General features: G+C 45.3%; 3 protein-coding genes across 8 annotated transcripts in view; 1 reads left to right on the top strand and 2 right to left on the bottom strand.

Annotated features, from left to right (window-relative positions):
• LOC135555516 (RNA binding protein fox-1 homolog 2-like) overlaps nucleotides 1–7,896 on the top strand; it is a 39,967-nt gene extending 32,071 nt beyond the window's left edge. For 3 of the 6 annotated variants that reach the window (XM_064988022.1, XM_064988021.1, XM_064988023.1), the window contains exons 9-13: nucleotides 103–247; nucleotides 1,822–1,867; nucleotides 4,138–4,229; nucleotides 4,510–4,585; nucleotides 4,772–7,896. In XM_064988022.1, coding sequence (XP_064844094.1) covers nucleotides 103–247; nucleotides 1,822–1,867; nucleotides 4,138–4,229; nucleotides 4,510–4,585; nucleotides 4,772–4,816 — 404 coding nt within the window. In that variant the 3' untranslated portion in view covers nucleotides 4,817–7,896. Of the gene's footprint in view, nucleotides 1–102; nucleotides 248–1,821; nucleotides 1,868–4,137; nucleotides 4,230–4,509; nucleotides 4,649–4,771 lie in introns of all 6 variants that reach the window. The other 3 variants (XM_064988019.1, XM_064988018.1, XM_064988020.1) reach the window with 1 other exon arrangement.
• LOC135555517 (G-protein coupled receptor family C group 5 member D-like) lies at nucleotides 6,663–13,383 on the bottom strand. The gene is made up of 4 exons (XM_064988024.1): nucleotides 13,131–13,383; nucleotides 10,648–11,899; nucleotides 10,301–10,356; nucleotides 6,663–9,369 (listed from the first exon to the last, which is right to left on the bottom strand). The coding sequence occupies exons 2-4, from the start codon at nucleotides 11,870–11,872 to the stop codon at nucleotides 9,271–9,273; spliced, it is 1,380 nt and encodes a 459-aa protein (XP_064844096.1). The 5' UTR covers nucleotides 11,873–11,899; nucleotides 13,131–13,383; the 3' UTR covers nucleotides 6,663–9,270.
• A 9,050-nt stretch (nucleotides 13,384–22,433) lies between these two features.
• On the bottom strand, nucleotides 22,434–24,415 carry pde6hb (phosphodiesterase 6H, cGMP-specific, cone, gamma, paralog b). The gene is made up of 3 exons (XM_064987352.1): nucleotides 24,270–24,415; nucleotides 24,052–24,092; nucleotides 22,434–22,510 (listed from the first exon to the last, which is right to left on the bottom strand). Exons 1-3 carry the CDS (start codon nucleotides 24,413–24,415, stop codon nucleotides 22,434–22,436), a joined length of 264 nt encoding a protein of 87 aa, XP_064843424.1.
• Nucleotides 24,416–26,574: the final 2,159 nt, after the last annotated feature.

Here is a 26,574-nt window from a genome sequence, read left to right as displayed (position 1 = left end):
CCCTTCATTTCACCCAAATCTGACTTCATTTAAGCATCCCTAATTCATAGTACCCCCAGGCATTGGATGTTCATACCCTCTCTCTCCTTCCCTCTCCCTCAGTTCCGGGGTTCCCCTACCCGTCTGCGGCAGCGGCAGCCTCCACGGCAGCTGCGTTCCGTGGTGCCCACCTTAGGGGCCGGGGAAGGCCAGTGTACGGCGCTGTGCGTGCGGCCGTGCCGCAGCCTGCCCTCCCTGCCTACCCTGGGTAAGGGATTCAACTACAGAATCCATACTCTGAACGGACACACTTAACATGACATTTATATATGTTTAGTAGTTTACTATAAATACCAATAAGCTTAATAATGTCATTAGTTTGGTAGTATAGACACAAACTCCCTCTGAGCAGAACAATAATTTGACCCTCTGCGTCACACTGCACACAAAGACCAGACACATTTTCTTTCTATTTTTCTATGTTCCAGTAATTCCACTAGAAACTGTACTGCATGTTGCTGGGCTGTGCCAATTGGTTAATGGGGATGCAACTGCTGTGATATTCTGGATTTTTTTTTAAACTAGTGCTGCAGGAAATGGATCTTCCATATTTAATCCACTACTGCCTGACTTCAAACAAACGACTGGCTGACTTGTCCTCAGTCTGTCCAGGACCTTGTCCTCATCAATGTAAATGGGCCTCCGTTCCCTCTCCCCGGGGGATGCTGATAGAGGATGGTACCCTATAATAGTCATGTTGATAATACCACTTGGTTCAGCAGTAATGGAACAAATAAATGGTAGTGTATTTCCTCTGCATGCTGCATGTGTGTGAAATAACTGTTCTATCTCTCTCCTTGTGCGTTCACTTTTCCCCTCAATCATCTCCCTGTTTACTTTCCTCCACACTGGCTATCATTCCTGCCACTCTGGTCTTGGACCTTCTCACTGTACACACCGACCCTTCCATCTCCACTGCTCCTGTTCCTCCCTTCTTTGTTCCTCCCTATCTCCTCCCTCCACCCCTCTCTTCACCTGCCATCCCCCCTGTCTGCCATCTCCTCCCTCCACCCCTCTCTTCACCTGCCATCTCCTCTGTCTGCCATCTCCCGTGTCTGCCATCTCCCGTGTCTGCCATCTCCCGTGTCTGCCATCTCCCGTGTCTGCCATCTCCCGTGTCTGCCATCTCCCGTGTCTGCCATCTCCCGTGTCTGCCATCTCCCTGTCTGCCATCTCTGCCATCTCCCGTGTCTGTGTCTGCCATCTCCCTGTCTGTGTCTGCCATCTCCCGTGTCTGCCATCTCCCGTGTCTGCCATCTCCCGTGTCTGCCATCTCCCTGTCTGCCATCTCCTCTGTCTGCCATCTCCCGTGTCTGCCATCTTCCCTGTCTGCCATCTCCTCTGTCTGCCATCTCCCGTGTCTGCCATCTCCTCTGTCTGCCATCTCCCGTGTCTGCCATCTCCCGTGTCTGCCATCTCCCTGTCTGCCATCTCCCGTGTCTGCCATCTCCCCTGTCTGCCATCTCCTCTGTCTGCCATCTCCCCTGATCCTCCCTGTCTGCCATCCTCCCTGCCATCTCCTTTCTCTCTGTCGTTTCTGCCATCTCCTGCCCTGTCTGCCATCTCCCTGTGTCTGCCATCTCCTCTGTCTGCCATCTCCTCTGTCTGCCATCTCCTCTGTCTGCCATCTCCCGTGTCTGCCATCTCCTCTGTCTGCCATCTCCTCTGTCTGCCATCTCCCGTGTCTGCCATCTGCCCTGTCTGCCATCTCCTCTGTCTGCCATCTCCCGTGTCTGCCATCTTCCCTGTCTGCCATCTCCTCTGTCTGCCTTTCTCTCTTAGCGTGGTGTATCAGGATGGTGGGTTTTATGGAGCTGCAGACTTATACGTAAGTAGATTCCCACTCCTCACCTCCCTCACGACTCTCTCTCCTTTCTCTCTGTGCGTTTCTGCATGTACATAATTAAATGCGCTGCACAGAGCTGCCCAAATATTGAATTATGCTAAGGGGTACACTCTGTACTTTTCCATTCCACCGCTGCCTGGGGTCACACCTGTGGGTCTGAGTTTTCCCAGAAGAGGGTGTTGTAGTCTGGTGTTGTCAGGGGGTTCCAACACAGTCTGTAGTGTGCAGCGTGTGTCAGGGCGCGTGTCTGTCAGTGTGCGTGCGTGTGTCAGGGCGCGTGTCTGTCAGTGTGCGTGCGTGTGTCAGGGCGCGTGTCTGTCAGTGTGCGTGCGTGTGTCAGGGCGCGTGTCTGTCAGTGTGCGTGCGTGTGTCAGGGCGCGTGTCTGTCAGTGTGCGTGCGTGTGTCAGGGCGCGTGTCTGTCAGTGTGTGTGCGTGTGTCAGGGCGCGTGTCTGTCAGTGTGTGCGTCAGGGGCGCGTGTCTGTCAGGGTGTGCGTGCGTGTCTGTCAGTGTGTCAGGGCGCGTGTCTGTCAGTGTGCGTGCGTGTGTGTCCAGGTTGACAATGGCTGTCAGTGTTCTGCGTGTCTGTCAGTGTGCGTGCGTGTGTAGAATAGTGTTTCAGGTTGACAATCTGTCAGTGTTTAGGACTCTGTCAGCAGATTGCCTCAGGTAGGGTCATTACCAAACACTGTGTGTATTTTTATTATCCCTCTGGTGATTATGATCTTTTGATGTTGTTTTGAAACAGTAACTTGCTTTTCATTTTCCTACTAACTCACCGACATCTGCACAGATGGATTGTGGGGAAACTACTCGTGTGTTTTTGCCAGTTTGTTCAAAGAGAACCTGGCCCCTGAAAGGTAGACTGCTGGCAGTGATAACATGAAAGGTAGACTGCTGGCAGTGATAACATGAAAGGTAGACTGCTGGCAGTGATAACATGAAAGGTAGACTGCTGGCAGTGATAACATGAAAGGTAGACTGCTGGCAGTGATAACATGAAAGGTAGACTGCTGCAGTGATAACATGAAAGGTAGACTGCTGGCAGTGATAACATGAAAGGTAGACTGCTGGCAGTGATAACATGAAAGGAGACTGCTGGCAGTGATAACATGAAAGGTAGACTGCTGGCAGTGATAACATGAAAGGTAGACTGCTGGCAGTGATAACATGAAAGGTAGACTGCTGGCAGTGATAACATGAAAGGTAGACTGCTGGCAGTGATAACATGAAAGGTAGACTGCTGGCAGTGATAACATGAAAGGTAGACTGCTGGCAGTGATAACATGAAAGGTAGACTGCTGGCAGTGATAACATGAAAGGTAGACTGCTGGCAGTGATAACATGAAAGGTAGACTGCTGGCAGTGATAACATGAAAGGTGGCAGTTGTATTTGTCTTGAAGTCACTGGCAGAGAGCCTCTTATTTCATACAAACACCAATGTTCCCAGCACCATTTCTTATGATTGGAAGTTACCACATCCGTTATGCTGAGTAACATCCATAGCTTGAACAGGTACAGAGATGAGCTGGAATATACTCTATCCGTGTAGCAGCAGTGCCCTGTGGGGCTGAAAATAAAGACGAGGAGAACACGGTTTCTTATTACTAAAGCCTGTCCCCAACCCCTTCCCGGTCTCGACTCTTCTCTGGAGCTACAATTACTGAAGCATGCTGGTCCACGTCTGCATGCTCTACAGGCATACCTTTTCTCTCTCCCCCTTCTCTCACAGCCCCCCTCCCTCTGTCCTGTCACTAGTTGTACTGCAGGTTTCCAGGGGAATGCTCTGGGTTGTGTTCTGTATGATTAGGTCCAAATGCAGTGGTGTGTTCAAATAGATTTGCATTGAATCTGGGAAAGCATGCTGTCTCAATGCCAGGAGGTGACACTGTGAGGGTGTTTGAGTGTGGCATCTCTATTCTCCCCCTCTCTCTTTGTCTTATATGCATATGAGAGATCACAACGATAATATGGATGGTTCGTGTAAATGTTACTTATCTTTCTCTATAACTCTGAATCTTTGATATGCTGCATTATTGATGATTGTCAACAACCTCCACTGTAATTATTAGGATTTTTTTTTTTTACATGTGTTGATATATTAATCTTTAACCACAAATGTTCTAAACTTGGTTGTTGTACTGTGTGATTCTTTAACTCACCCTGCACTTACACAACTCTGCCTCGGTAATGATCCTGTCTACCTCAGCTGTACCATGGTAATAACCTCCATTTGTCCCTCCGTCTCCCAGGGAGGCTATCCTGCCGCTGCCTATCGCTTTGCTCAGCCTACTGCTGTAACCGGGGCAACTGCTGCCGCAGCAGCTGCTGCTTTCAGTGACAGGTAAGAATAAGGAGGATCGTCTGAGGACTCAAAAAGCAGCAGCCTCGAAATGCAATAATGTGGCCAGACTTTTACACAATAACATGCTAGGCTATGACTCACAGTAGATATTATTTAGTTTTGGTGGGTATTTATGATACACTTGATCTTTACAAGTCTTTTGTTTTGTGATTTGTAGTATCTCAGCCTGTCTATGAGTCAGTGCAAGGTGTGTGTTATATTCTCACTGTAACTATGTGCAGCTGAAATACATATGTGGTTTGGTATTCCTCTGGGACAGTTATGGGCGAGTGTACACTACAGATCCCTACCACGCTCTAGGTCCTGCTGCAGCTGCCTATGGAGTCGGTGCCATGGTAAGAGCCCCCCAGCCGCAACACTACAACAACAGGCTGGAAACTGAGTTATCTTCACTTTATGTAAATGTAGTTATTTATTTCTCGCACATCTTTTTCACTGCTGTCTGTTGTTTAAAAACAGCTACATCTTCCTTTCCTTATTTCTAATTTCTCTTTATCTCTCTCCCTTTCTCTCTCCTCCAGGCTAGTTTATATCGGGCTGGATACAGTAGGTTTGCACCTTACTAAACAGCACTCGCACCATGGAATTCCACATTTCTGAACCTCTTCATTTGGGAAGAGCTCCCCTCCATTTTCTACAGGTGGTAGTATTAACCCATGTGTTTTGGAAAAAGGTCATCCACTCAAGATAAACTCAACTGTAACTCGGCTTGCTTCAACGGTCACATTCAGTGACATAGTAATGAATGAATGAAAACTGCCTGTGAATTTCAAGACTGGCAACAATAACTGAAGACAACTGTGGGAAGAACAAGAATGGTTCCATAAAAAACACTATTGGACATGAATGGAGAAATTGCTGCCCACCAGTAACTTTTTACACTACATCACTACAAACCTTTGCTCCTAATAGTCTGGTAATAATACTCAAATGTAAAATGCACACATATGTACACAGCTCAATGTGTTAATATGACCTAAAAGTAGGCCATCACTAGTCTAAAATCTTAGGTCCTTTATACGAAACACTACATTGACAAAAAACCTGCCCAGTGGAGGAATCCCATCAGTTAAACACTGAACACATCCAATTAGTTTTTTTAAATAACCTGTTCAACAAAAAGGTGAATGGCACGAAGAAACGCAAAAGTAGCAAAAAGTCAATAATCTGGACTACAAAAGCTGAGCGACAACGCAGTTAAATCTAGGTAACAGCTCTGAAAATGATTAGAGAAATCCAAACAGTCTACCATTACATTACATTACACCACCAACCCAACTGTAAAGGACAAAACAAGATAAACAGTGTGAAATGACAAGGAAAAAGAAACAAAATTACTTGTTTTTGTTCTGCATTACCTCAGTTTTTCTTTTCTATAATTGTCTATGAAAAAGCATTGCCTAAAATGATTATTGTTATATAATGTGGATGCAATGAAATTACATCCACTATCATCATCATTTTCCAGTTGATTAACACTGCTATTGCTGGTCTAAGTATTATGATTATGATTCTTACTGTAGTTGAAACTATAATGACACGTCTTTTGATCTGTATCATGTACCCTTACGATCATATACCTACATTATCTTCATTTTTCCTTTTGAAAATATTGTACAACACAACTCCTTATACATGTTCTCTTTACTAGACTACATGCCATTCCAGGTGTAGCATCAGAATGGTGACTGAAAGGGGTAAAACATTGAAAGTGTCTGGGCATAGCTAACATGCTGTAGAAACCAGTCATGCAAGCTGGACCCAGCTATTTACAGATAACAATGGAATTCTTAGGGGTTTGAGGGAACAAACCAGAAGGTAGGAAACATATGAGAGTTACAAACACTACAAGTTGATGTTACTTTTGGTTTCACCATTTTTAATATATATTTTTTTGTCAAATTGACACAAATATAGACACGCGGGAAGTGAAACAACGTAATGTTCACCCAATGCAATCTTCCTCCCTCCTAAGTCTTTGGGAATGTTCTAGTCCAGTATGTATTAAAGTCACTGCCTCAATGCTACTTTAAGGTACAGGAAGTGGGCAACAAAAATATATAAATAGTCTTTGACCTATTATGTATCTCCATATACTCTGAATATGCTATTGCTATTGTTTGTCTTTTGGATCCAAAGATTCTCTAAAAGCACATTTGTTGGTCAAGTGTACACATTTATTATACTTTTTCTGCTTGATCTTGCTGTTATTTTAGCTCTTTTTCTATTTTATGGTGGGTTCAAAGTGCTCCCTTTCAGTTTGCTGATGGTGGTGTTTTAAAAGCACCGTGTCCTAGAACATTTTATCTGAGAAGTGGAGAGGGAAGATAGGGGCAAACATGAATTTATTTACATTTTATAGCAACAGATTAATAAACTTAAAATCCCCAAAATACATTTTTGAACTGGCAAAGTTGGTCTTTTAAAACAGGGCTGCTGAATGTGCCGAGGGCTTTTGATGAAGTGGTCCCAGGCAGATGATAACCCAACATTTTACACTGCCTTAAATATAACATTTAGGAGTCCACAGTAGACTTGAGAGGGGAATTTGACAATTTGATAGAGAATAAATGTCAGACTAGAGTGGGTGTGATGATGAAACAAAGTGTTCTATTCCACACCATTTTAAAGAGCTCCCACATGCCTCCTTTTTTCCAGTTTGGAGTGAGTGTGTAGTTCAGCGACAGTTGTAGGGTGGAGGACCCAGGTAGAGAGCTGAGCCATAAACCACCTGTTGACATGATGATTACCATGTTACTAGCTGTGTTATCAGGCCTGGAGGGATGCATACAGACGCAGTAGTTATTCTGTTGAGTATTTATGCCATGATATCATGACAATAAGAATTTTGAACTTCTCTTAAAAAGTATTAAGTATCAGTATGCATGTTTCTGTGAGAAGGACGGGGTCAAATGTCATTTCATTTGTTGCATGAATCAAAACAATGTCTATGGAAAGGAGGCTATGTGAAATATGAAGGCAGGATCGAGAGGGGTTTCAACATAGTCCACTTGAGTTTGTTTCTAGTTGGGGGGATAATGTAAAATACTGCCTGTTTTAAGTTTATGCCTGTGTTCTCTATGTTCTTCTGTGGTCATGGTATCATTTGAATTACCAGTTTATATCTCTTAGTTCAATTTTAATTTGGAATGTTGAACCCCTGCAGTTTTTTCCTTTGAAATATGTTAAGTAACCAATGATGTTGTCCCACCATGCACACAGCAGTTCAGCACAGACAGAACTAATGGTGTTTCCAATGCCTTGCATTGTAGCCCAAGACTGCTCTATGGCACAGCAACTGACCATCCCTCCATAACCTTCCACTTGTTACCCAGCAGTGGAGACTCCCATGTGCCCGCTCACGGCTGCTGTGATCACCTTAGACCCAGTTGTGTGTCTGACTTACCCCTGCACTGTGCTGAAGTCAACCTAGTGGGAGTTGTTGGACAGGGATTTCATATGAGTTGGAATTGCATGTGACTTTTGTTTTCACATGTGCATTGCTAAGCTCATTTGATCCAAGTGATATTTTTTTTATTTTCTTCAAGTGGCTTGTGTATTTCTCTTCATTTTTTGCCATCTTCATGTTTGCCTTCTATTTCCTGTCATTGTTATTGAATGTACATAATAAACGGTTTGGTTTTTATACTCTTCTTTTCTCAACTCCTTATTTGGGTAAAATGCTTGGTAGATTTTGTTGCCTTTTGATTATTTGTATGTAATCATAGGGTATGGACTGGCCACACAGGCCATACCTATTGTTCACTAGTAGTAGAGCTGGTGGCAACTATGCCAACTTAAACTCTCTAAAGTAGCTCATTTTCTCTTAACCAATCTCGCATTGCATCTAAAGTCAATGTGAATGTCTGGGTTGAGTTTGGAGGAAATCTCATATCCCTGTTAATTGCTCTAATGCACAAGAGGCTAATTGCCAATTTGATGACATGCACTTCCAGATTATTGAAGTAGGACTAATTGAAAGGATTACATTGAGGGCTGTTTGATCAGTGAAACAATAAAGCACATGGATCCACTGAATTATTGAGGTATTGACCCGACTGACTCACCCACGATGAGATGACCATGATGGCTATAGGCAGGCAGAGTTGAAAGTTCTATTGCTCTCATGTTATTCCTAGAGCGCTACAGATCTATCATTAATATCAGTAAACTGCTATTTGCATGGGGAAACGACATGATGGAATGCATTTGTTTACATTTGGTGGCTCAATAATGGTATGAACATTGAGGTAAATTGAATCCCACCAACAATAATTCACATCTTGTACAGTGTCACCTAGTGGGTAAAACAGTAGTACCACTCAGTCTAGCTTGTGCTTCTTTTTGTGAGAATGAATCAGCCCTCTACTGTTAGATATGACTAACAAATATACCTTTTAACATTCCATTTTAATAACACTTTTTCAACTGCACAATATGCATAGCATAACATTGATTTAAACATGTATTTCTAAAGTGGGATATAAAAACAAAAAATGGCATCCACCTTTACGTAAGATGTTAAGACATGATGACAAGGGTCTATTTTATCGCTGCCAGGTCCTTTCTCTCCTCTCCTTCACACATGCCTGGCGCTGCCCCTGCCCATCCCTGCAGTTTGGCACCCTGATACAGACAGATTCACGCCTCCTGCCTGAGACTATTAGACACTGTGGTGTTTTCAAGCAGCATGTTGCAAAAAGACTCTTGTCACATTAGGTCAGATTCAGTAAACTCATTCTATCTGGATTCAGCCTGAGTAAAGAAACATTAAATTAATCGATTGGGGCCTTAGTCACGTAATTATGGGAATCATGTTGCAATGCAGGTTCTATTCAAGAAATATACATTTGTAGCTGAACTTCCAAAACATTTCTGGGCCATGTGAGAGTGCGTGTATAAATCAAATTGTATTAGTCACATACACCCGCAATAGCATCTGCTAATATGTGTAATGTTTTAGTTTTTTTCTGTCTTTGTCTTTGTGTGTGGGTATGTGTACATGAAAAGCAATGTGATCTTAATCAGACAGGCTGTGTCCATAGTATACATCATAGGGCTCGCTGATGTTGGTGGTCTGAGGACGAGGGATGGAGTAATCTTTGTCAGGATCGATTTCCTGAAACACAAACATAGTGAAACATTAAAACATTAGTGTAGTAAATAATGTCAATTAGTTGTTCAGCATTACATATACATGGCTTGTAATGGCAAGGGTAATTTTCTTTTGTAAGATGTTATTTATCTTTTATGAACAATACACAACATAAACATATGAATGACAACATCATACAAACATCAACTACATTACACCTGCCCAGACCCACGAGCACACAACCCCATCTCCAGCGCCCGCATCGCTTTCCTCCACATGACCTGAAACGGCACCATTTTCTTTCTCTCCGTAGCCCACGTGTTTTCAATGTTGAAATAATAAAAACATTTTTCCATTGTGTTAATGATGGTGAATTGATTAATTTCCACATTTTTAGTATACATTTTTTCAAGATGAGTGATGAGAAGAGAATTGTCCATGGAAAACAAAGGAAAATGCCGCACACTGCTACTCACGCTCCCAGGTGATATTTATTTATAACAACATTTCGACAAGTTTTCATCAGGCATCCATGTAAAGTACCTGGATGTGCGTATGTTGTTCAGTTTTTGTAAGAGAATCATCCAAACCACCGTGTATCTCACTACACCACCATGTGCCATGTCTTGAAATATGCAGACAGACGGATTAAAAGTACATTTACATTGTAATACTTCAGATTGCCAACTTTCTAGCTCCGCCCACAACTTCTGAGCCCACAACTTCTGCCTTCCCAGAAGGCATCGAATATTGATTGTTAGTTTTACACTTAAGACATGACTCTACACTTGTGCTGTAGAATTTGTGAATTTTGTCTCTTGTATAATACAATTCTATACATTATCTTATACTGGATTAAGCGTGCATTTTTGTGAGTTATTCTTTATTACAACATGCTGATTCTCATTCCTATTAATCACCCAGTAAGCCCAGAGCCATTTTGAGACCTACTCACTGTCATTGAGAATCCAGACTCATATGGTGATTGGAAAACGGGGTCTTGTTTTCTGCCTGGGGAAGAGAAGACAATACAATGACTCAATTATCTGCAGATTCCATACAGTGAGTATTAAAGTGATAGACTGTGTAATTAACCTCATATGTCATATTTTATTCATTGGAGCGAGTCCATATACTGTATAATGTAGCTTCCATGCTAACTTATTAATACTGTACCACCAGTCAATTTTCTGTGTTTCTAATGTTATGTTGCTGATTAACTAAACGTAGACATGCAGTACAGTACATTTCCCTGCTTTACTCCTTTCCAGTGCTACTGTTTCTCACTTCTCCGTTCCTCACCGTTGTTCTCAAAGCTTCTGTTCTCCCTCCCTTCTTTCAGGCTCCCCAGCCCTGGCAGGTTGGCGTTGGGACTGGTCCATCCGCCAAAGTCTAGGGGGCCTTCCTTTGAGCTGGCCTCCCACCTGCAGAGTAGAACCACTTGGGCTAGTCCGTGACCCAGCAGTAGGACCCAGCCGTTGGCCACCAGGGCTATACTCAGCACCGGGTCATCCCACTGCGGCCGCCGGCCCATCTCCATGTTACCCCGGGTCAGCAGGGCGATCCACACCACCCAGATGGCAGCAGACAGCAGCAGGGTGAGGCAGAGCAGCGTGGCCTGGACCTGGCTCTGTCGGCGGCTGCCTCCGCTGTAGCTGTAGCTGTAGGTGAGACAGGAGCGGCAGAGGCACCACAGGGAGAGGACCAGGCCGGCGGCCAGCAGAACCAGCACGTAGATGAGCAACATGACATACTCCCCCTGGAAGTACTGGCAGGGTCGGCCGTCCCGCAGCAGCACGATTATCAGCCACTCTGTAGCGATGACCACCTGGAGGGTGAAGAGGGCCAGGGCCACCCCAGCCTCCCCCCAGCCTCGGGCCACAGAGAAGCCCAGCAGGGCCAGGCAGCGAGCCAGCAGGCAGGAGAAAGCCAGGGAGAACAGCACCCCAAACAGGAAGAGGCGCGTGGGGCATGTCTGGGTGGTGAGGCGGATGACGAAGGCAAAGGTCAGGGCGAAGACCCCCGCCGTGCTGAGCAGGAACAGAGCCATGGAGGCTACGCTCCCCCCGATGCCCCTGCGCTGGTGGGACGACACACACATCCACAGGGTCCAGAACAGCAGCCCCATGAGCAGCCCTGAACTGACCACAAAACCCAGTGAGGCCAGGCTCTCCACTACGATACCCCACGCCGCTTGACGGTCACACAGGTAGGAGTACACAGGGTCCAGATCCGCCCCACACCCCAGGATTGCATCCTGGGAAGTGAAGTTTGAGGAAGAGTTGCGCTGGAGAAAGGAAGTGGTGTCTCGATTGATAGTGGATTTTACAGTGGGATTGTTAGTGTTGGCATTGGGGATAGCATTAGAGCTAGTGGCAGCACTGGGATGGATGGTTTGGTTGAGGGTGCCAGCATTCAGTGTGGTCTGACATGTGCTGGGAAGTGGGATATTGAATAGTAGGATGAGAAAAAGAGATTTGTGTGTCTGTAATGGAAAGACCATCCTTTTGTTTTGCTTTGTCTGCATGTTGTTGTGTCCTTCCTCTCTGGTTTTCTGTTTTGAGAGAGAGAGAGAGAGAGAGAGAGAGAGAGAGTAGCCAGACATGCCAGGACAGGGAAATAACTTTGTGTACACGGTAAGAACAGAGGAATTAGGAGTTATTTCATTGGGAATTGGTTCTAGATACTCTACATCAGAGATGGGCTTGGAGGGAGTCGGGGCCACAGAAAATCTGAACTCATCAAGAGGTGCTGCAGTTGCTCGCGGGTCTGCGTACATGCATTGTTTTACAGATCATTTCCTGCAATTCTACACATTTTGGTGGAGAGAAATTATTATATCCGAGTGACTAACGTAATCATATCATAGTATTATACTGTATTTTATACAGGACAGTTTAGATGGCTGGCTGCAAAACTAACTTAGGGATCTAAAAAACGTTATCTGACATGGGCTAATTGACTGACTATCAGTGCTTTACATGACAAGAGAATAACTGCTGATGCATAACCACATTTCGAAATTGCACCTTGTATATTCCACTATTTTAACTCGCAGCAGTAAGTTGAAACCCCAACTGATTTCGTAATAAATAAATACAAATTGGGACGTCCCATTGCCCATCCCTGCTCTACACAGAGTAAAAATATAGACTACATGAACTCATAAAGCCGTGTGAAACCAGGAAAGAGGGAAATAGGGAGTGAGCGTGACAGCGAAATACAAATGCAAGGGGGAGATATACCCTCCTGATAGTTGATTGTCACTTCCTCTAGTTCATAACAGAGCCCTTGTTTCAGTGTCAGAGATTCAAATATGACATTTAATTATCGCTGGGTAAATATGGCCCTGGTTCCTTTATTTAACCCTTAACTCTGTTTTCTACAGAGGGCAGGAGATGGAACCTCTAAAAGTCACTAAAACATCTCTATCAACTCTATCTTTACCGATTACTTCAGGAACATGTTTATGTGGTTGGTAATTTGTTATATAACACAAACAAATATTTAATAAAACAATTGTTTTTAATGTTTTTCAATTGATTGGGTCGTTGAATTGGTTGACAGTTACAACAGTCTAAACAATAATGATTAATTGTCATCCAACAACAGGAGACTTGACGGAATCGCTGCTTCAACTGTTTACTTTTAATCTCGTGGGCAACATTTTTACTTTAAAACAACAAACTCTTCCTGTGGCAAAACAGGTGGCAAACAAATGGTAGGATATACCTCCATTCAAGCTACTTTAAAACTAGCAACGATGAGTAACATGAATTATTTACCCTTTATCCGGAGGCTTCAGTGCATCCACCTCTGTGGTCGGTGGTTATTTCTGATCCTACTTGTAGTTCCACTTGAGATTTGCAATAAACTCTCAGCTGATGCATCAGTAGACAGTCATCTATGTATGAACGTGCCTCCTAACTCAAGGATGTTCCCATATCATTTACAGGCAGTGCAAGAGGGAGGGAGGGAAAGCAGGAAGAGAGGAATGAGAGAGGGAGTAAATTCTTTTGGAAACGAAAGATGATGATTTTATTCACCTCACCCACATTTACATCTAGTGGTGAAGCGATAGGAGAGATGTTTGGACTGACCCACCCCTGACTTCCCCTCCTCTCACTCTCTTTTTCTTAGTGTATCTCACAAAACAGCAAAGTATAGGTGGGGCTCGAATCCCTGGACGCTATGGAACAGGCACTGATACACATTGACACACACACGCACGCACACACACACACACGCAAGCACGCACATGCACACACATACAGTATCAAGGACATGCTAACGTTGAACATCTAGCTATGAGAGTTGACCACGTGATTGGAAATTATATGCATAGGCCCAGATCTGAATGCCAGGTCATCATAAATAATCACACTGCTGGTTGCTATGTTACAGAGAGAGGTTAGAGGTTAGGGGGAGGGTTTCCACTAGTTACTACAACCACAAACTAGAAATGGGATTATTTTCTCTTTGGTTTTAATTTAAGGTTAGGGTTAGACATAAGTGTGGTTAGGATTAAGGTTAGGTTTAAAATATAATTTTTGTAGAAATAGACATGGTTTATTCTTTTGTGGCTGTAGTAAATAGTGATGACCGAGGAGGAGGCTGAATAACACAACTGACTCATTTAACTGTCCCTGAGACTAACAGTAACCACTTAGACATAACCTCACAACATTGATACCCCTCAGGTGGTGTATGTCAGGGAGGGAGAATGTCTTCCAATGGGTCTCTGTATGAACAAGCCCGTGCTGAGCTCCTGGGTTCAAGTCTGTACAGGCAAGGACGTTCTGTAAGGTGTGTATAAATGGAGCAGAGTGGATCAACACTGAACCTTTCATAGAGACAGACACAAAGGCCGGGATAGTTTGTCTGTTCACAGTATAGGATTTCCATAAGCTTCAGGGACCTAGGAAAATAATATACAGTATCAGCAGACTATCAAGACTTACTAAATAAATATTAAAGCACAGACACAGAGAGCGACCTATGACCACAGGGCATCAACCAAAACAAGGTAGCAACACAAATGGGAAAGACGTTTTGAGAAAGATATTTGGGGGACTGTGAAATAAAGGAGTTGATTTCCCCCTCCTTTCATGTGCGAAGGGATTGTAACACCCAGGACATTGTCTGGAATATTCCAAGAGTGGCATACTGTCACACCCTGACCATAGTTTACTTTGTATGTTTCTATGTTTTGGTTGGTCAGGGTGTGATCTGAGTGGGCATTCTATGTTGGATGTCTTGTTTGTCTATTTCTATGTCTGGCCTGATATGGTCCTCAATCAGAGGCAGGTGTTAGTCATTGTCTCTGATTGGGAACCATATTTAGGTAGCCTGGGTTTCACTGTGTGTTTGTGGGTGATTGTTCCTGTCTCTGTTTTTACCAGATAGGCTGTATAGGTTTTCACGGTCGTTCTTTGTTTTGTTCGTTATTTCATGTCTAGTTCATTTCATTAAAGAACATGAATAACCACCACGCTGCATTTTGGTCCGCTTCTCCTTCGACAGACGAGAACCGTTACAGAATCACCCACCACAACAGGACCAAGCGGCGTGGTAACAGGCAACAGCAACAGCAGGAGCAACAAAGAGAGGAATGGACATGGGAGGACGAATTGGACGGAGAAGGACCCTGGGCTCAGCCTGGAGAATATCGCCGCCCCAAAGAAGAACTGGAGGCGAAGAAAGCTGAGAGGCGCTGGTATGAGGACGCAGCACGGCGACGTGGATGGAAGCCCGGGAGTCAGCCCCAAAAATGTATTGGGGGGGGGGCTCACAGGGAGTACGGCGACGCTAGGTAGGAGACCTACGCCAACTTCCTGTGGTTACCGGGGGGCTAGAGAGACCGGGCAGGCACCGTGTTATGCTGTGGTGCGCACGGTGTCTCCAGTGCGGGTGCATAGCCCGGTGCGGTATATTCCAGCTCAGCGTATCGGCCGGGCTAGATTGAGCATCGAGCCAAGTACCATGAAGCCGGCTCTACGCATCTGGTCTCCAGTGCATCTCCTTGGGCCGGCTTACCTGGCACCAGCCTTGCGCACGGTGTCCCCGGGTTCGCCTACATAGCCCAGTGCGGGCTATTCCACCTCGCCACACTGGCAGAGCGACCGGGAGTATTCAACCAGGTAAGGTTGGGCAGGCTCGGTGCTCAAGAGCTCCATTGCGCCTGCACGGTCCGGTCTACCCAGTACCACCTCCACGCACCAGTCCTCCGGTGGCAGCTCCCCGCACCAGGCTTCCTGTGCGTGTCCTCGGCCCAGTACCACCAGTGCCAGCACCACGCATCAGGCATACAGTGCGCCTCGCCTCTCCAGCGCTGCCAGAGCCTTCCTCCTCTCCTGCGCTGTCGGAGTCTCCCGCCTGTTTAGCGCTGCCAGAGCCTTCCTCCTCTACAGCGCTGCTGGAGTCTCCTGCCTGTTCAGCGCAGCCAGAGCTTCCAGTCTGCATGGAGCAGCCAGAGCTGCCAGTCTACATGGAGCAGCCAGAGCTGCCAGTCTGCATGGAGCAGCCAGAGCTGTCAGTCTGCATGGAGCAGCCAGAGCTGTCAGTCTGCATGGAGCAGCCAGAGCTGCCAGTCTGCATGGAGCAGCCAGAGCTGCCAGTCTGCATGGAGCAGCCAGAGCTGCCAGTCTGCATGGAGCAGCCAGAGCTGCCAGTCTGCATGGAGCAGCCAGAGCTGCCAGTCTGCATGGAGCAGCCAGAGCTGCCAGTCTGCATGGAGCAGCCAGAGCTGCCAGTCTGCATGGAGCAGCCAGAGCTGCCAGTCTGCATGGAGCAGCCAGAGCTGTCAGTCTGCAAGGAGCTGCCAGTCTGCAAGGAGCTGCCAGTCTACAAGGAGCTGCCAGTCTGCAAGGAGCTGCCAGAGCTGCCAGTCTGCAAGGAGCCGCCAGAGCTGCCAGTCTGCAAGAAGCCGCCAGAGCTGCCAGTCTGCAAGGAGCCGCCAGAGCTGCCAGTCTGCAAGGAGCCGCCAGAGCTGCCAGTCTGCAAGGAGCCGCCAGAGCTGCCAGTCTGCAAGGAGCCGCCAGAGCTGCCAGTCTGCAAGGAGCCGCCAGAGTTGCCAGTCTGCAAGAAGCCGCCAGAGCTGCCAGTCTGCAAGAAGCAGTCAGAGCCGCCAGTCAGCATGGAGCAGCCAGAGCCGCCAGTCAGCATGGAGCAGCCAGAGCCGCCAGTCAGCATGGAGCAGCCAGAGCCGCCAGTCAGCATGGAGCAGCCAGAGCCGTCAGTCAGCATGGAGCAGCCAGAGCCGTCAGTCTGCCAGGATCCGCCAGTCAGCCAGACTCTTCCAGATCCGCCAGCCAGCCAGACTTCCAGATCCGCCAGCCAGCCAGACTCTTCCAGATCCGCCAGTCAGCCAGACTCTTCCAGATCCGCCAGTCAGCCAGACTCTTCCAGATCCGCCAGTCAGCCAGACTCTTCCAGATCCGCCAGTCAGCCAGACTCTTCCAGATCCGCCAGTCAGCCAGACTCTTCCAGATCCGCCAGTCAGCCAGACTCTTCCAGATCCGCCAGTCTGCCAGACTCCTCCAGATCTGCCAGACTCTTCCAGATCCGCCAGTCAGCCAGACTCTTCCAGATCCGCCAGTCAGCCAGGATCTTCCAGATCCGCCAGTCAGCCAGGATCTGCCAGAACCGCCAGTTTGCCAGACTCGTCCAGATCCGCCAGTCAGCCAGGATCTGCCAGAACAGCCAGCCAGCCAGGATCTGCCAGAGCCTTCCTCCTCTCCTGTGCTGCTGGAGTCTCCCGCCTGTCCGGCGCTGCTGCCGGAGTCTCCCGCCAGTCCGGCGCTGCCCCTCTGTCCCGAGCTGCCCCTCTGTCCCGAGCTGCCCCTCTGTCCCGAGCTGCCCCTCTGCCCCGAGCTGCCCCTCAGTCCAGTGTTATTAAGTAGGGTTGCCGTGGCTAGGAGGCCACGGAAGCGGACAAGGTGGGGGACTAAGACTACGGTGAAGTGGGGGCCCGTCCAGCACCAGAGCCGCCACTCCGGACAGATGCCCACCCAGACCCTCCCCGATAGGTTCAGATTTTGGGGGTCCGCACGGTGAAGGGGGGGGGCCTGTCACACCCTGACCATAGTTTACTTTGTATGTTTCTATGTTTTGGTTGGTCAGGGTGTGATCTGAGTGGGCATTCTATGTTGGATGTCTTGTTTGTCTATTTCTATGTCTGGCCTGATATGGTTCTCAATCAGAGGCAGGTGTTAGTCATTGTCTCTGATTGGGAACCATATTTAGGTAGCCTGGGTTTCACTGTGTGTTTGTGGGTGATTGTTCCTGTCTCTGTGTTTGTGTTCACCAGATAACCTATACAGCCTTTCACGTTCGTTCTTTGTTTTGTTCGTTATTTCATGTCTAGTTCATTTCATTAAAGAACATGAATAACCACCACGCTGCATTTTGGTCCGCTTCTCCTTCGACAGACGAGAACCATTACACATACTGTATTATTCTTACTCAATATTTGTGGTTGGTATGTCATGGAAATGAGACGCTGTTGTATAACACACTGATGACAATTGGATGTGTTTCTGAGATAAGGACATGTACAGTATGTTTAGGAAAAACCTAACATAGTAACCGGTTGTGAGAAATATATACAGTACCAGTCAAAAGTTTGGATACCTACTCATTCAAGGGTTTTTCTTTATTTTTACTATTTTCTACATTGTATTTTCTACAACAATGAAATAACACCTATGGTATAATTTAGTAACCAAAAAAGTGTTAAACAAATCAAAATATATTTTATATTCTTCAAAGTAGCCACCCTTTGCCTTGATGACAACTTTGCACACTCTTGGCATTCTCTTAACAAGCTTCATGAGAAATGCTTTTCCAACAGTCTTGAAGGAGTTCCCACATATGCTGAGCACTTGTTGGCTTATTTTCCTTCACTCTGCGGTCCAACTCATCCAAAGCCTTCTCAATTGGGGTTGAGGTCGGGTGATTGTGGAGGCCAGGTCATCTGATGCAGCACTCCATCACTCTCCCCGGTCAAATAGTCCTTACACAGCCTGGAGGTGTGTTTTGGGTCATTGTCCTGTTGATAGTAGCTACTAAAACATTTGGATAACCGAAAAAGGGGTAAAAAAAATAAAAAAAAAAATAAATGATAGTCCCACTAAGCGCAAACCAGATGGGATGGTGTATCGCTGTGGTAGCCATGCTGGTTAAGTGTGCCTTGAATTCAAAATAAATCACAGTCACCAGCAAAGCACCACACCACCTCCTCCATGCTTCACGGTGGAAACCACACATGTGGAAATCATCCGTTCACCTAATTACCACACACGCGGAAATCATCCGTTCACCTAATTTGCGTCTCACAACCAAAAATCTCAAATTTGGAGTCATCAGACAAAGCACAGACCAGTCTTTTTACCCCTTTTTCGTGGTATCCAATTGCTCGTGTTTCTTGCTCGTGTTTCTTGGCCCCTTCTTATTATTGGTGTCCTTTAGTAGTGGCTTCTTTGCAGCAATTTGACCATGAAGGCGTGATTCATGCAGTATCCTCTGAACAGTTGATGTTGAAATGTGTCTGTTACTTGAACTCTGTGAAGCATTTTTTGGGGCTGCAATCTGAGGTGCAGTTAACTCTAATGAATTTACCCTCTGCTGCAGAGGTAACTCTAGGTCTTCCTTTCCTGTGGCGGTCCTCATGAGAGCCAGTTTCATCATTGCGCTTGGTTTTTGCGACTGCACTTGTAACGGCAGATTTCCTCTTCGTCCTCTTCATCTGAAGAGGAGTAAGGATCGGACCAAGATGCAGCGTGGTAAGTGTTCATGACGATTTATTAAAAACTAACTGAACACTGAAATACAAAACAATAAACGATGTGATAAAAACGAAACAGTACTGTGTGGCGACAAACACTCACACGGAAACAAACACCCACCACAAAGGGACCAATCGGCGTGGTAACGGGCAGCAGCAGCGGCCAAAATTTCAGGACTCCTGGACATGGGAGGTGATTTTAAACAGAGAAGGATCCTGGGCACGGGCTGGGGAATATCGCCGCCCCAAAGCAGAGCTGGAGGCGCCGAAAGCTGAGCGGCGGCGATATGAGGAGGCAGCACGGCAGCGTGACAGGTACGAGAGGCAGCCAGGGAGTGTGGCTAAGCCAGGTAGCAGACCTGAGCTCACTCCTCGTGCTTATTATAAGCAGCGCGTTACTGGTCAGGCACTGTGTTATGCGGTTAAGCGCACGGTGTCGCCAGTATGTGCCCATAGCCCGGTGTGCTATAGGGCAGCTCCCCGAAAGTGTCATGCGAGTGTGGGCATCCAGCTAGGGTGTATGGTGCCTGCTCAGCGTGTCTGGTCGCCAGTACGCCGTTTCGCTCCAGGGTATCCTGCACCGGCTCTGTGTGCTGTGTCTCCGGGGCGCTGGGAGGGTGCAGTGCGTCCTATGCCTGCGCACCGCTCATGCCTGGCAAATGTGGGAGTGGAGCCTAAGGGAGAGGTGCGCGTAGTAGGCACTAGACCTCCAGTGCTTACTCACAGCCCAGTTCAACCTGAGCCTGCATTTTGAAGGGTCCGGGCTAGAATAGTTATCCAGACTGGGGGAGTGGTGCCAAGGCTGTGCACCAGAGCTCCAGTGCTCCCCCACAGCCCGGTCCTTCAGGTGCCTCCTCCTTACACCAAGCCTCCTGGAGGTCTCACCAGCCTGGTGGGTCCTGTGGCAGCGCCACGCACCAGGCTGTCTCTCTGTCTCCTCCCTACAGGTGCTCCCGCCAGTCCCGCGCCACCTGAGCCGTCCGTCTGCCCAGCGCTGCCTGAGTCGCCCGCCTGTCCAAAGCCGCCAGCCAGCCAGGAGCCGCCAGAGCCGTCAGCCAGCCAGGAGCCGCTAGAGCCGTCAGCCAGCCAGGAGCAGCCAGAGGCGTCAGCCAGTCCGGAGCTGCCATTCAGTCCTGAGTTACCCTTCAGTCCTGAGCCACCCCTCAGTCCTGAGCTGCCCCTCAGTCCGGAGTTGCCTCTCCGTCCAGTGGGGCCCTTTAGTAGGGTTGCCAGTCCTAGGTTGGCGGCGAGGGTCGCCGTTCCTAGGGGGGGGGGGTTACTGTCACGCCCTGACCATACTTTGCTTTGTATGTTTATATGTTTTGTTTGGTCAGGGTGTGATCTGAGTGGGCATTCTATGTTGTATGTCCTAGTTTGTCTGTTTCTGTGTTTGGCCTGATATGGTTCTAAATCAGAGGCAAGTGTTAGTCAGTGTCTCTGATTGGGAACCATATTTAGGTAGCCTGTTTTGTCATTGTGGGTTGAAGGTGATTGTCTATGTTATGTTGCTTGTTAGCACAGTGTTTCTTTAGCGTCACGGTTGTCACTTTGTTGTTTTGTAGTGTTCAGTTTTTCCATTAGACGAACACTTACAACGCTGCATCTTGGTCCTCCTCTCTATCTCCAGACGACATCTGTGACAGCACTTGACGAAACTTTTAAAGTTCTTGACATTTTCCATAGTGACTGACCTTCATGCCTTAAAGTAATGATGGATTGTCATTTCTCTTTGCTTATTTGAGCTGTTCTTGCCATAATATGGACTTGGTCTTTTACCAAATAGGGCTATCTTTTGTATACCACCCCTACCTTGTCACAACACAACTGATGGCTCAAACACATTAAGAAGGAAAGAAATTCCACAAATTAGGCACATCTGTTAAATGAAATGCATTCCAGGTGACTATCTCATAGCTGGAAGCTGGTTGCAAGAATGCCAACAGTGTGCAAAGCTGTCATCAAGGCAAAGGGTGGCTACATTGAAGAATCTCAAATATAAAATAGATTTTGATTTGTTTAACACTTTTTGGGTTACTACATGATTCCATATGTGTTATTTCATCGTTTTGATGTCTTCACTATTTTTCTACAATGTATAAAATAGTAAAAAATAAAGGAAAATCCTTGAATGAGTGGGTGTCTCCAAACTTTTGATTTGTACTGTACATTTGTTAAAGTTTCAAATACGGTGAACGGCCTACATGTCAGAAGGTGAATTCACCAATTTGTAAGTCGCTCTGGATAAGAGCGTCTGCTAAATGACTTAAATGTAAATGTAAATGTCATGGTGGAGCAATGTAGAAAAAATATGGTTGAATTAAATGCTTATGAATGTTCATTGCTGTTCTTAATGAATGTTCTTTAAAAGAATGTCAGATGTTAGTGAAAATTATAACATACTCAGATTTTCATTTTATACCCCATCATGGAAGGGGTTGTATTTTCTCATATTTTCTCAGAGATGTCAGAAGAAAAAAAGGACAACATGATTATTGAAAATAAAAACTTTAATGGATCTATCAGGACATACAATCACACATACACATTCCCGTAATATAAATGTGTTTGTAACACATCAATATATTTATATTATGTTTAGTGGCATACCGTATACTAAGAAGGGGGCGGTGTGGTAGCACCACAGGGATAACAGGGAATGCCTTCACCATAATGGTCTATGAGAAAGCATCACACACCCTCCTCCCTGGTCTCATCCCTTTCGTTTCCTGTGTGTTCACAGTAGCACGCCTTATCAACAACAAGTAAAAAACACAATGCAAAAAAAGAGATTGGGGTAAAAAGGGAGGGTAACGAAGGTAAAGGTTGCATTGGAAACAGAGACATATTTACAGTTCTGTAGTAGACTATAAGCAAGTACAAGCTAGTCATAGCTAGTCTTTGCTTGCGTCCATTGCTGTGGTTGATGGTTCACAGAGGAATTGGGGGACTAACGTGATCTGAGTGATTACAAAAGGATAGAGGGAAGGGGGAGCCGAGGTAGGCTAATGTAGAGAGGGGTGGGGGTGGTCTTGTTGTATCACATCAAGTATCTCTTATGTCCTGTATAAAATACAGTATAATACTATTATATGATAATAATAAAAATAAACAGTTCATTGTTCCGTCTGCTCACCGTATGTGGTCTTTCAGGCCGCAGTGCCTGACCACAACAGACTTAAGAACAGCGTGGAGTGACGAGACGACTTTAGGGGGATGGCCAGTCGCCTTATGGTGGCGCGCCAGACTAACACAGAAGGAAAGGGTCAAGAGCGTAGAGGTTAAGGGAAGGCAGGAGACAGCAGTCTTAGATGATTCCATATTTGGCCAGATCACTGAGCTCCATGTCGCCGTAGGCCTCCCATGGGCAGACCACTGCTATGTCTAGAGAAAATGAGAGAGGGAGAAATAATTACTATTGATTGTCCAGTTGATTAAAAAGGGCAAGGAACACTTGTTGGTTGTCTTGGTTGTCGATATACAGTGCCTTCAGAAGGAATTCCACATTTTGTTGTGTTACAGCCTGAATTGAAAATGGATTAAAACACACAATACCCCATAATGTCAAAGTGGAATTATGTTTTTCAATTTTTTTACTAATTAATTAAAAATTAAAATCTGAAATGTCTTGAGTCAATACATTTTCTTGGATGAACTCACTCTGTGTGCAATAATAGTGTTTAACATCATTTTTAAATTACTACCTCATCTCTGTACCCCACACATAAAATTATCTGTATGGTCCCTCAGTCGAACAGTGAATTTCAAACTCAGATTCAACTTCAAAGACCAGGGAGGTTTTTCGATTCCTCATCACAAAGAAGGCACCTATAAAATAATAAAAGCAGACATTGACTATCCCTTTGAGCATGGTGAAGTTATTAATTTCACTTTGGATGGTGTGTCAATACACCCAGTCTTTACAAAGATACAGGCGTCCTTCCTAACTCAGCTGCCGGAGAGGAAGGAAACCGCTCAGGGATTTCACCATGAGGCCAATGGATCAACAACATTGTAGTTACTCCACAATACTAACCTAATTGACAGAGTGAAAAGAACGACCTCTGTACAGAATCAAAAATATTCCAAAACATGCATCCTGTCTGCAACAAGGCGCTAAAGTAAAACTGCAAAAAATGTGGCAAAGCAGTTCACTTTTTGTCCTGAATACAAAGTGTTATGTTTGGGGCAAAACCAATACAACAATTACTGAGTACCACTCTCCATATTTTCAAGTATAGTCGTTGTTGCATCATGTTATGGGTATGCTTGTAATCGTTAAGGACTGGGGAGTTTACAGGGTAAAAAGGAAATGTAATGGAGCTAAGAACAGGAAAAATCCTAGGGGAAAACCTGGTTCAGTCTGCTTCCACCAGACACTGGGAGATGAATTCACATTTCATCAGGACAATAACTTACACTGGAGTTGCTTACCAAGAAGACAGTGTATGTTCCTAAGTGTCCGAGTTACAGTTTTGACTTAAATCTGCTTGAAAATGGTTGTCTAGCAATGATCAACAACCAATTTGACAGAGCTTAATTTTGAAAATAATAATTGGAAAATATTGTGCAAAACTCTGAGACTTACCAAGAAAAACTCACAGCTGTTATTGCTGCCAAAGGTGATTCGAACATGTAATTGACTCAGGGGAGTGAAAACTTATGTACTTATACTTATTTTCATTACATTTGCAAAAATGTCTCGAAAGATGTTTTCTCTTTGTCATTGTGGGGTATTGTATCTAGATGTGTGAGAATTTTTTATTTATTTAATCCATTTTGAATTCAGGCTGTAACAACTAAATGTGGGATAATTCAAGGGGTATGAAGACTTTCTGAAGGCGCTGTATACTGAAAGTAGAAATACAAATATATAGATGAACAAACATGACTACTGATGATTGCAGATGGAATATCAAAGTTACCTGTGCCAAGACCCTCCATGCCTGGGATGTCATCACCAAATCTGCAATTGACAAGGAAACATGTTAGTATTTTACAGATTCTAGAATTTGTCTGTCTGCATTTATAAAAGTTTGAGAATGTGAGAAACTTGAGTGCTTGTTCGTGTAAATATGTGGAACGGTTGAGTGTGGAGTTTGTGTGTATCTGTGAATGTGTGATGACAGAGAGAGATTCTCACCCTTTCTGGCCAGGCTTGGGGGCCTTGCTCTTGAATGTACGGGTTTGCCTCTGCTTGAACTTGGGGGGTCCCTTCTTGGGGGTGGTGGGGCCAGCTGTTCCGGCGGGCGTTGCCAGGGCGCTTCCTGCAGGGGGAGCTGTGTTCATTTCTGCTGAGGTCTGACACAGAGAGAGACAGAGATTGTTACAAGACTGTACATAATATAACATTTGAAATGTCTCTATTCTTTTGACATTTTTGTGAGTATAATGATTACTCTTAATTTCTGATTGTTTATTTAATTTTTGTTTATTTCACTTGCTTTGGTAATGTAAACATGTTTCCCAAATCAATAAATCCCATTAGAAAGAGAGAGAGTGCACTGTAATAGTGTTGGCCAGAAAATTTCCCTCAATTTTGTATTATCCTCACTCCCATTTTCTATGTCTATCCCGGCTAGTTTAACTTCACTTCAGATCTGTCCACCCCCCTCTTTTCTTCTCTACTGCTGTCTTTCTGCTAATCTCTATCTCTCTGCCAGGCTCCCTCCAGCCACCTTACTGGTAATCAGGATAGATTAGGGGGATTTGGCTAAACAGCCAGATTATCTCTGATTCCATATAAAACCCAATTTGATGAATTGCCCTTCTTAAATCCCAGGAATGTCCTCTGTGTCACACGCAATTGCTTAGATCACGAAGGGAGGGGGGAAATCAACTCCTTAATTTCTCAATCCCATAGTATATTTTTCAAAACATCTTTCCCATTTGGGTTGGTACATTGTCTTGACCCTGGATTTTACATGATCAATTATTTTGACCTGACTAAAGTATTGAATTGACTAGCCCCCACTAAATTTATATACATGCATATAGCATTGTAACACTAATGTAAATTATATCTTCACTACTGTGCATCTGATTTAAGATCCCATTGGCCTTTGATGTCGTCAGGGGAAAAAAGGTTGATCCTTATGACTTAGTAAGGATGTCGGGACGGGCGTCAGTAAATGATGGTATTGAGATCGGCAGTGGCTGGCCTGCCAATCTCTTTAGTGGCTCAGACACTATACTGGACAACAGGTGAGGCCACACTCTGTCCTTGTTCCTGTTCTTCTTCATCCATTTAAGCAGTATCCTCCTAATCTGTCTCCTGAGTACCCCCTTCCCTGAACCTGGGAGCTCCATAATCCTCTTAACATAATGACGTGGATGGAGCTCACTTTACCAGGACACGGTATGTAACTCAACAGATGCTGCACCTGCATGGGATCACAGATCTGGCTCTCCCTATGCTACTGCCTAATACCCATCCAGAGTGGATAGAGATCTGTAAAGCTGTGCAAAAGCATCTGTTGTTGTGATTTCAGTCTCTGCTTCTAACAGGTAAGTCTAGGAGCAGAATTTGATTTCTGCAGGTCAACTGTTTCTACAGTCACATCATTTATCAATAGATTGTAACAAATATTTTCCCACCTAGTTCCCACTGCACTATTATAAAACAAATCTCAGCTGTTCCAATATCAACACTAGCATACCACTGAGTGTGAAGCAATGCATTGGGCATGCCTTAATGGTACTCTAGTATGGACATTGGAACTTGCTGCTTCTAATGTGCCAATGATTTTAGAGTCAAGATGCACACGTTTGTAGCTATGTTGACTTCTGTCTACCACACAAATGGATTCCACATTTCACTTCCCAATCTGAAAGCACACTCATTGCTATCATGCTAGAATTCTCAATTGAGCAGGTGAGCTACAAATACATATGCATGTACATTCTGCATCATGGCTACAGGTGTTAGATTTGCATGAGACAATCAATCACAATCTTAGATGTTCCTGCTTGATACTCTTGGAAATCTTCCTATATACTTCCTTTACAAGTTATGTGTACTTATACTGTAGCACTAATGTATTCATCTATGTTAGCAATAAGTAATTAAGTAGTAATAATGTATTATTTCTGAGGAATAATAAAGAAAAGTAGCAATAAGGAGCCCCCCCCGTAACTATTTCCCAGGTCGTTGTGGTAAATGAGAATATGTTCTCAGTCAACTTACCTGGAAAATAAGGGTTAAATAAATAAATGCATAAGAAGTCTCTGCCTCACCTAATTTCACAAATGTTCCAAGGAGCTTCTGTCTCGAAATGAGAGCTACTGCTGCATGTCAGTCCAAGAGCAAAATGAACACAAGGAACCGGCCTTCGTTTAAATACCCCTGATTCTTAATCCTGCAGTCTCCTGGTTTCCAGTCACATGGTCTCCAAAATGGTCAGCCAGCTCCTTCACCACCCTCACCCCACCCCCATTCCTGGACATCA

The sequence above is a fragment of the Oncorhynchus masou genome, chromosome 15, assembly GCF_036934945.1.
Source record: "Oncorhynchus masou masou isolate Uvic2021 chromosome 15, UVic_Omas_1.1, whole genome shotgun sequence".
Classification (NCBI taxonomy): Eukaryota; Metazoa; Chordata; class Actinopteri; order Salmoniformes; family Salmonidae; genus Oncorhynchus; species Oncorhynchus masou.
The sequence above is the reverse complement of the archived record's forward strand: the minus strand, read 5'-3'. Positions and strand labels throughout refer to the sequence as shown.

Bases quoted from the DNA above. Each gene is read 5' to 3' on its own strand.
- LOC135555517 (XM_064988024.1), bottom strand. From the start codon at position 11,872: ATGCAGACAAAGCAAAACAAAAGGATGGTCTTTCCATTACAGACACAC. The intron at 10,357-10,647 runs GTGAGGAACGGA...TCTCTTCCCCAG, and splicing joins CAGAAGCTTTGAGAACAACG to GCAGAAAACAAGACCCCGTT. The intron at 9,370-10,300 runs GTGAGTAGGTCT...TTTGTGTTTCAG, and splicing joins AGTCTGGATTCTCAATGACA to GAAATCGATCCTGACAAAGA.
- pde6hb (XM_064987352.1), bottom strand. From the start codon at position 24,415: ATGAACACAGCTCCCCCTGCAGGAAGCGCCCTGGCAACGCCCGCCGGA. The intron at 24,093-24,269 runs GTGAGAATCTCT...TGTCAATTGCAG, and splicing joins CCCAAGCCTGGCCAGAAAGG to ATTTGGTGATGACATCCCAG. The intron at 22,511-24,051 runs GTAACTTTGATA...CATTTTCTCTAG, and splicing joins CATGGAGGGTCTTGGCACAG to ACATAGCAGTGGTCTGCCCA.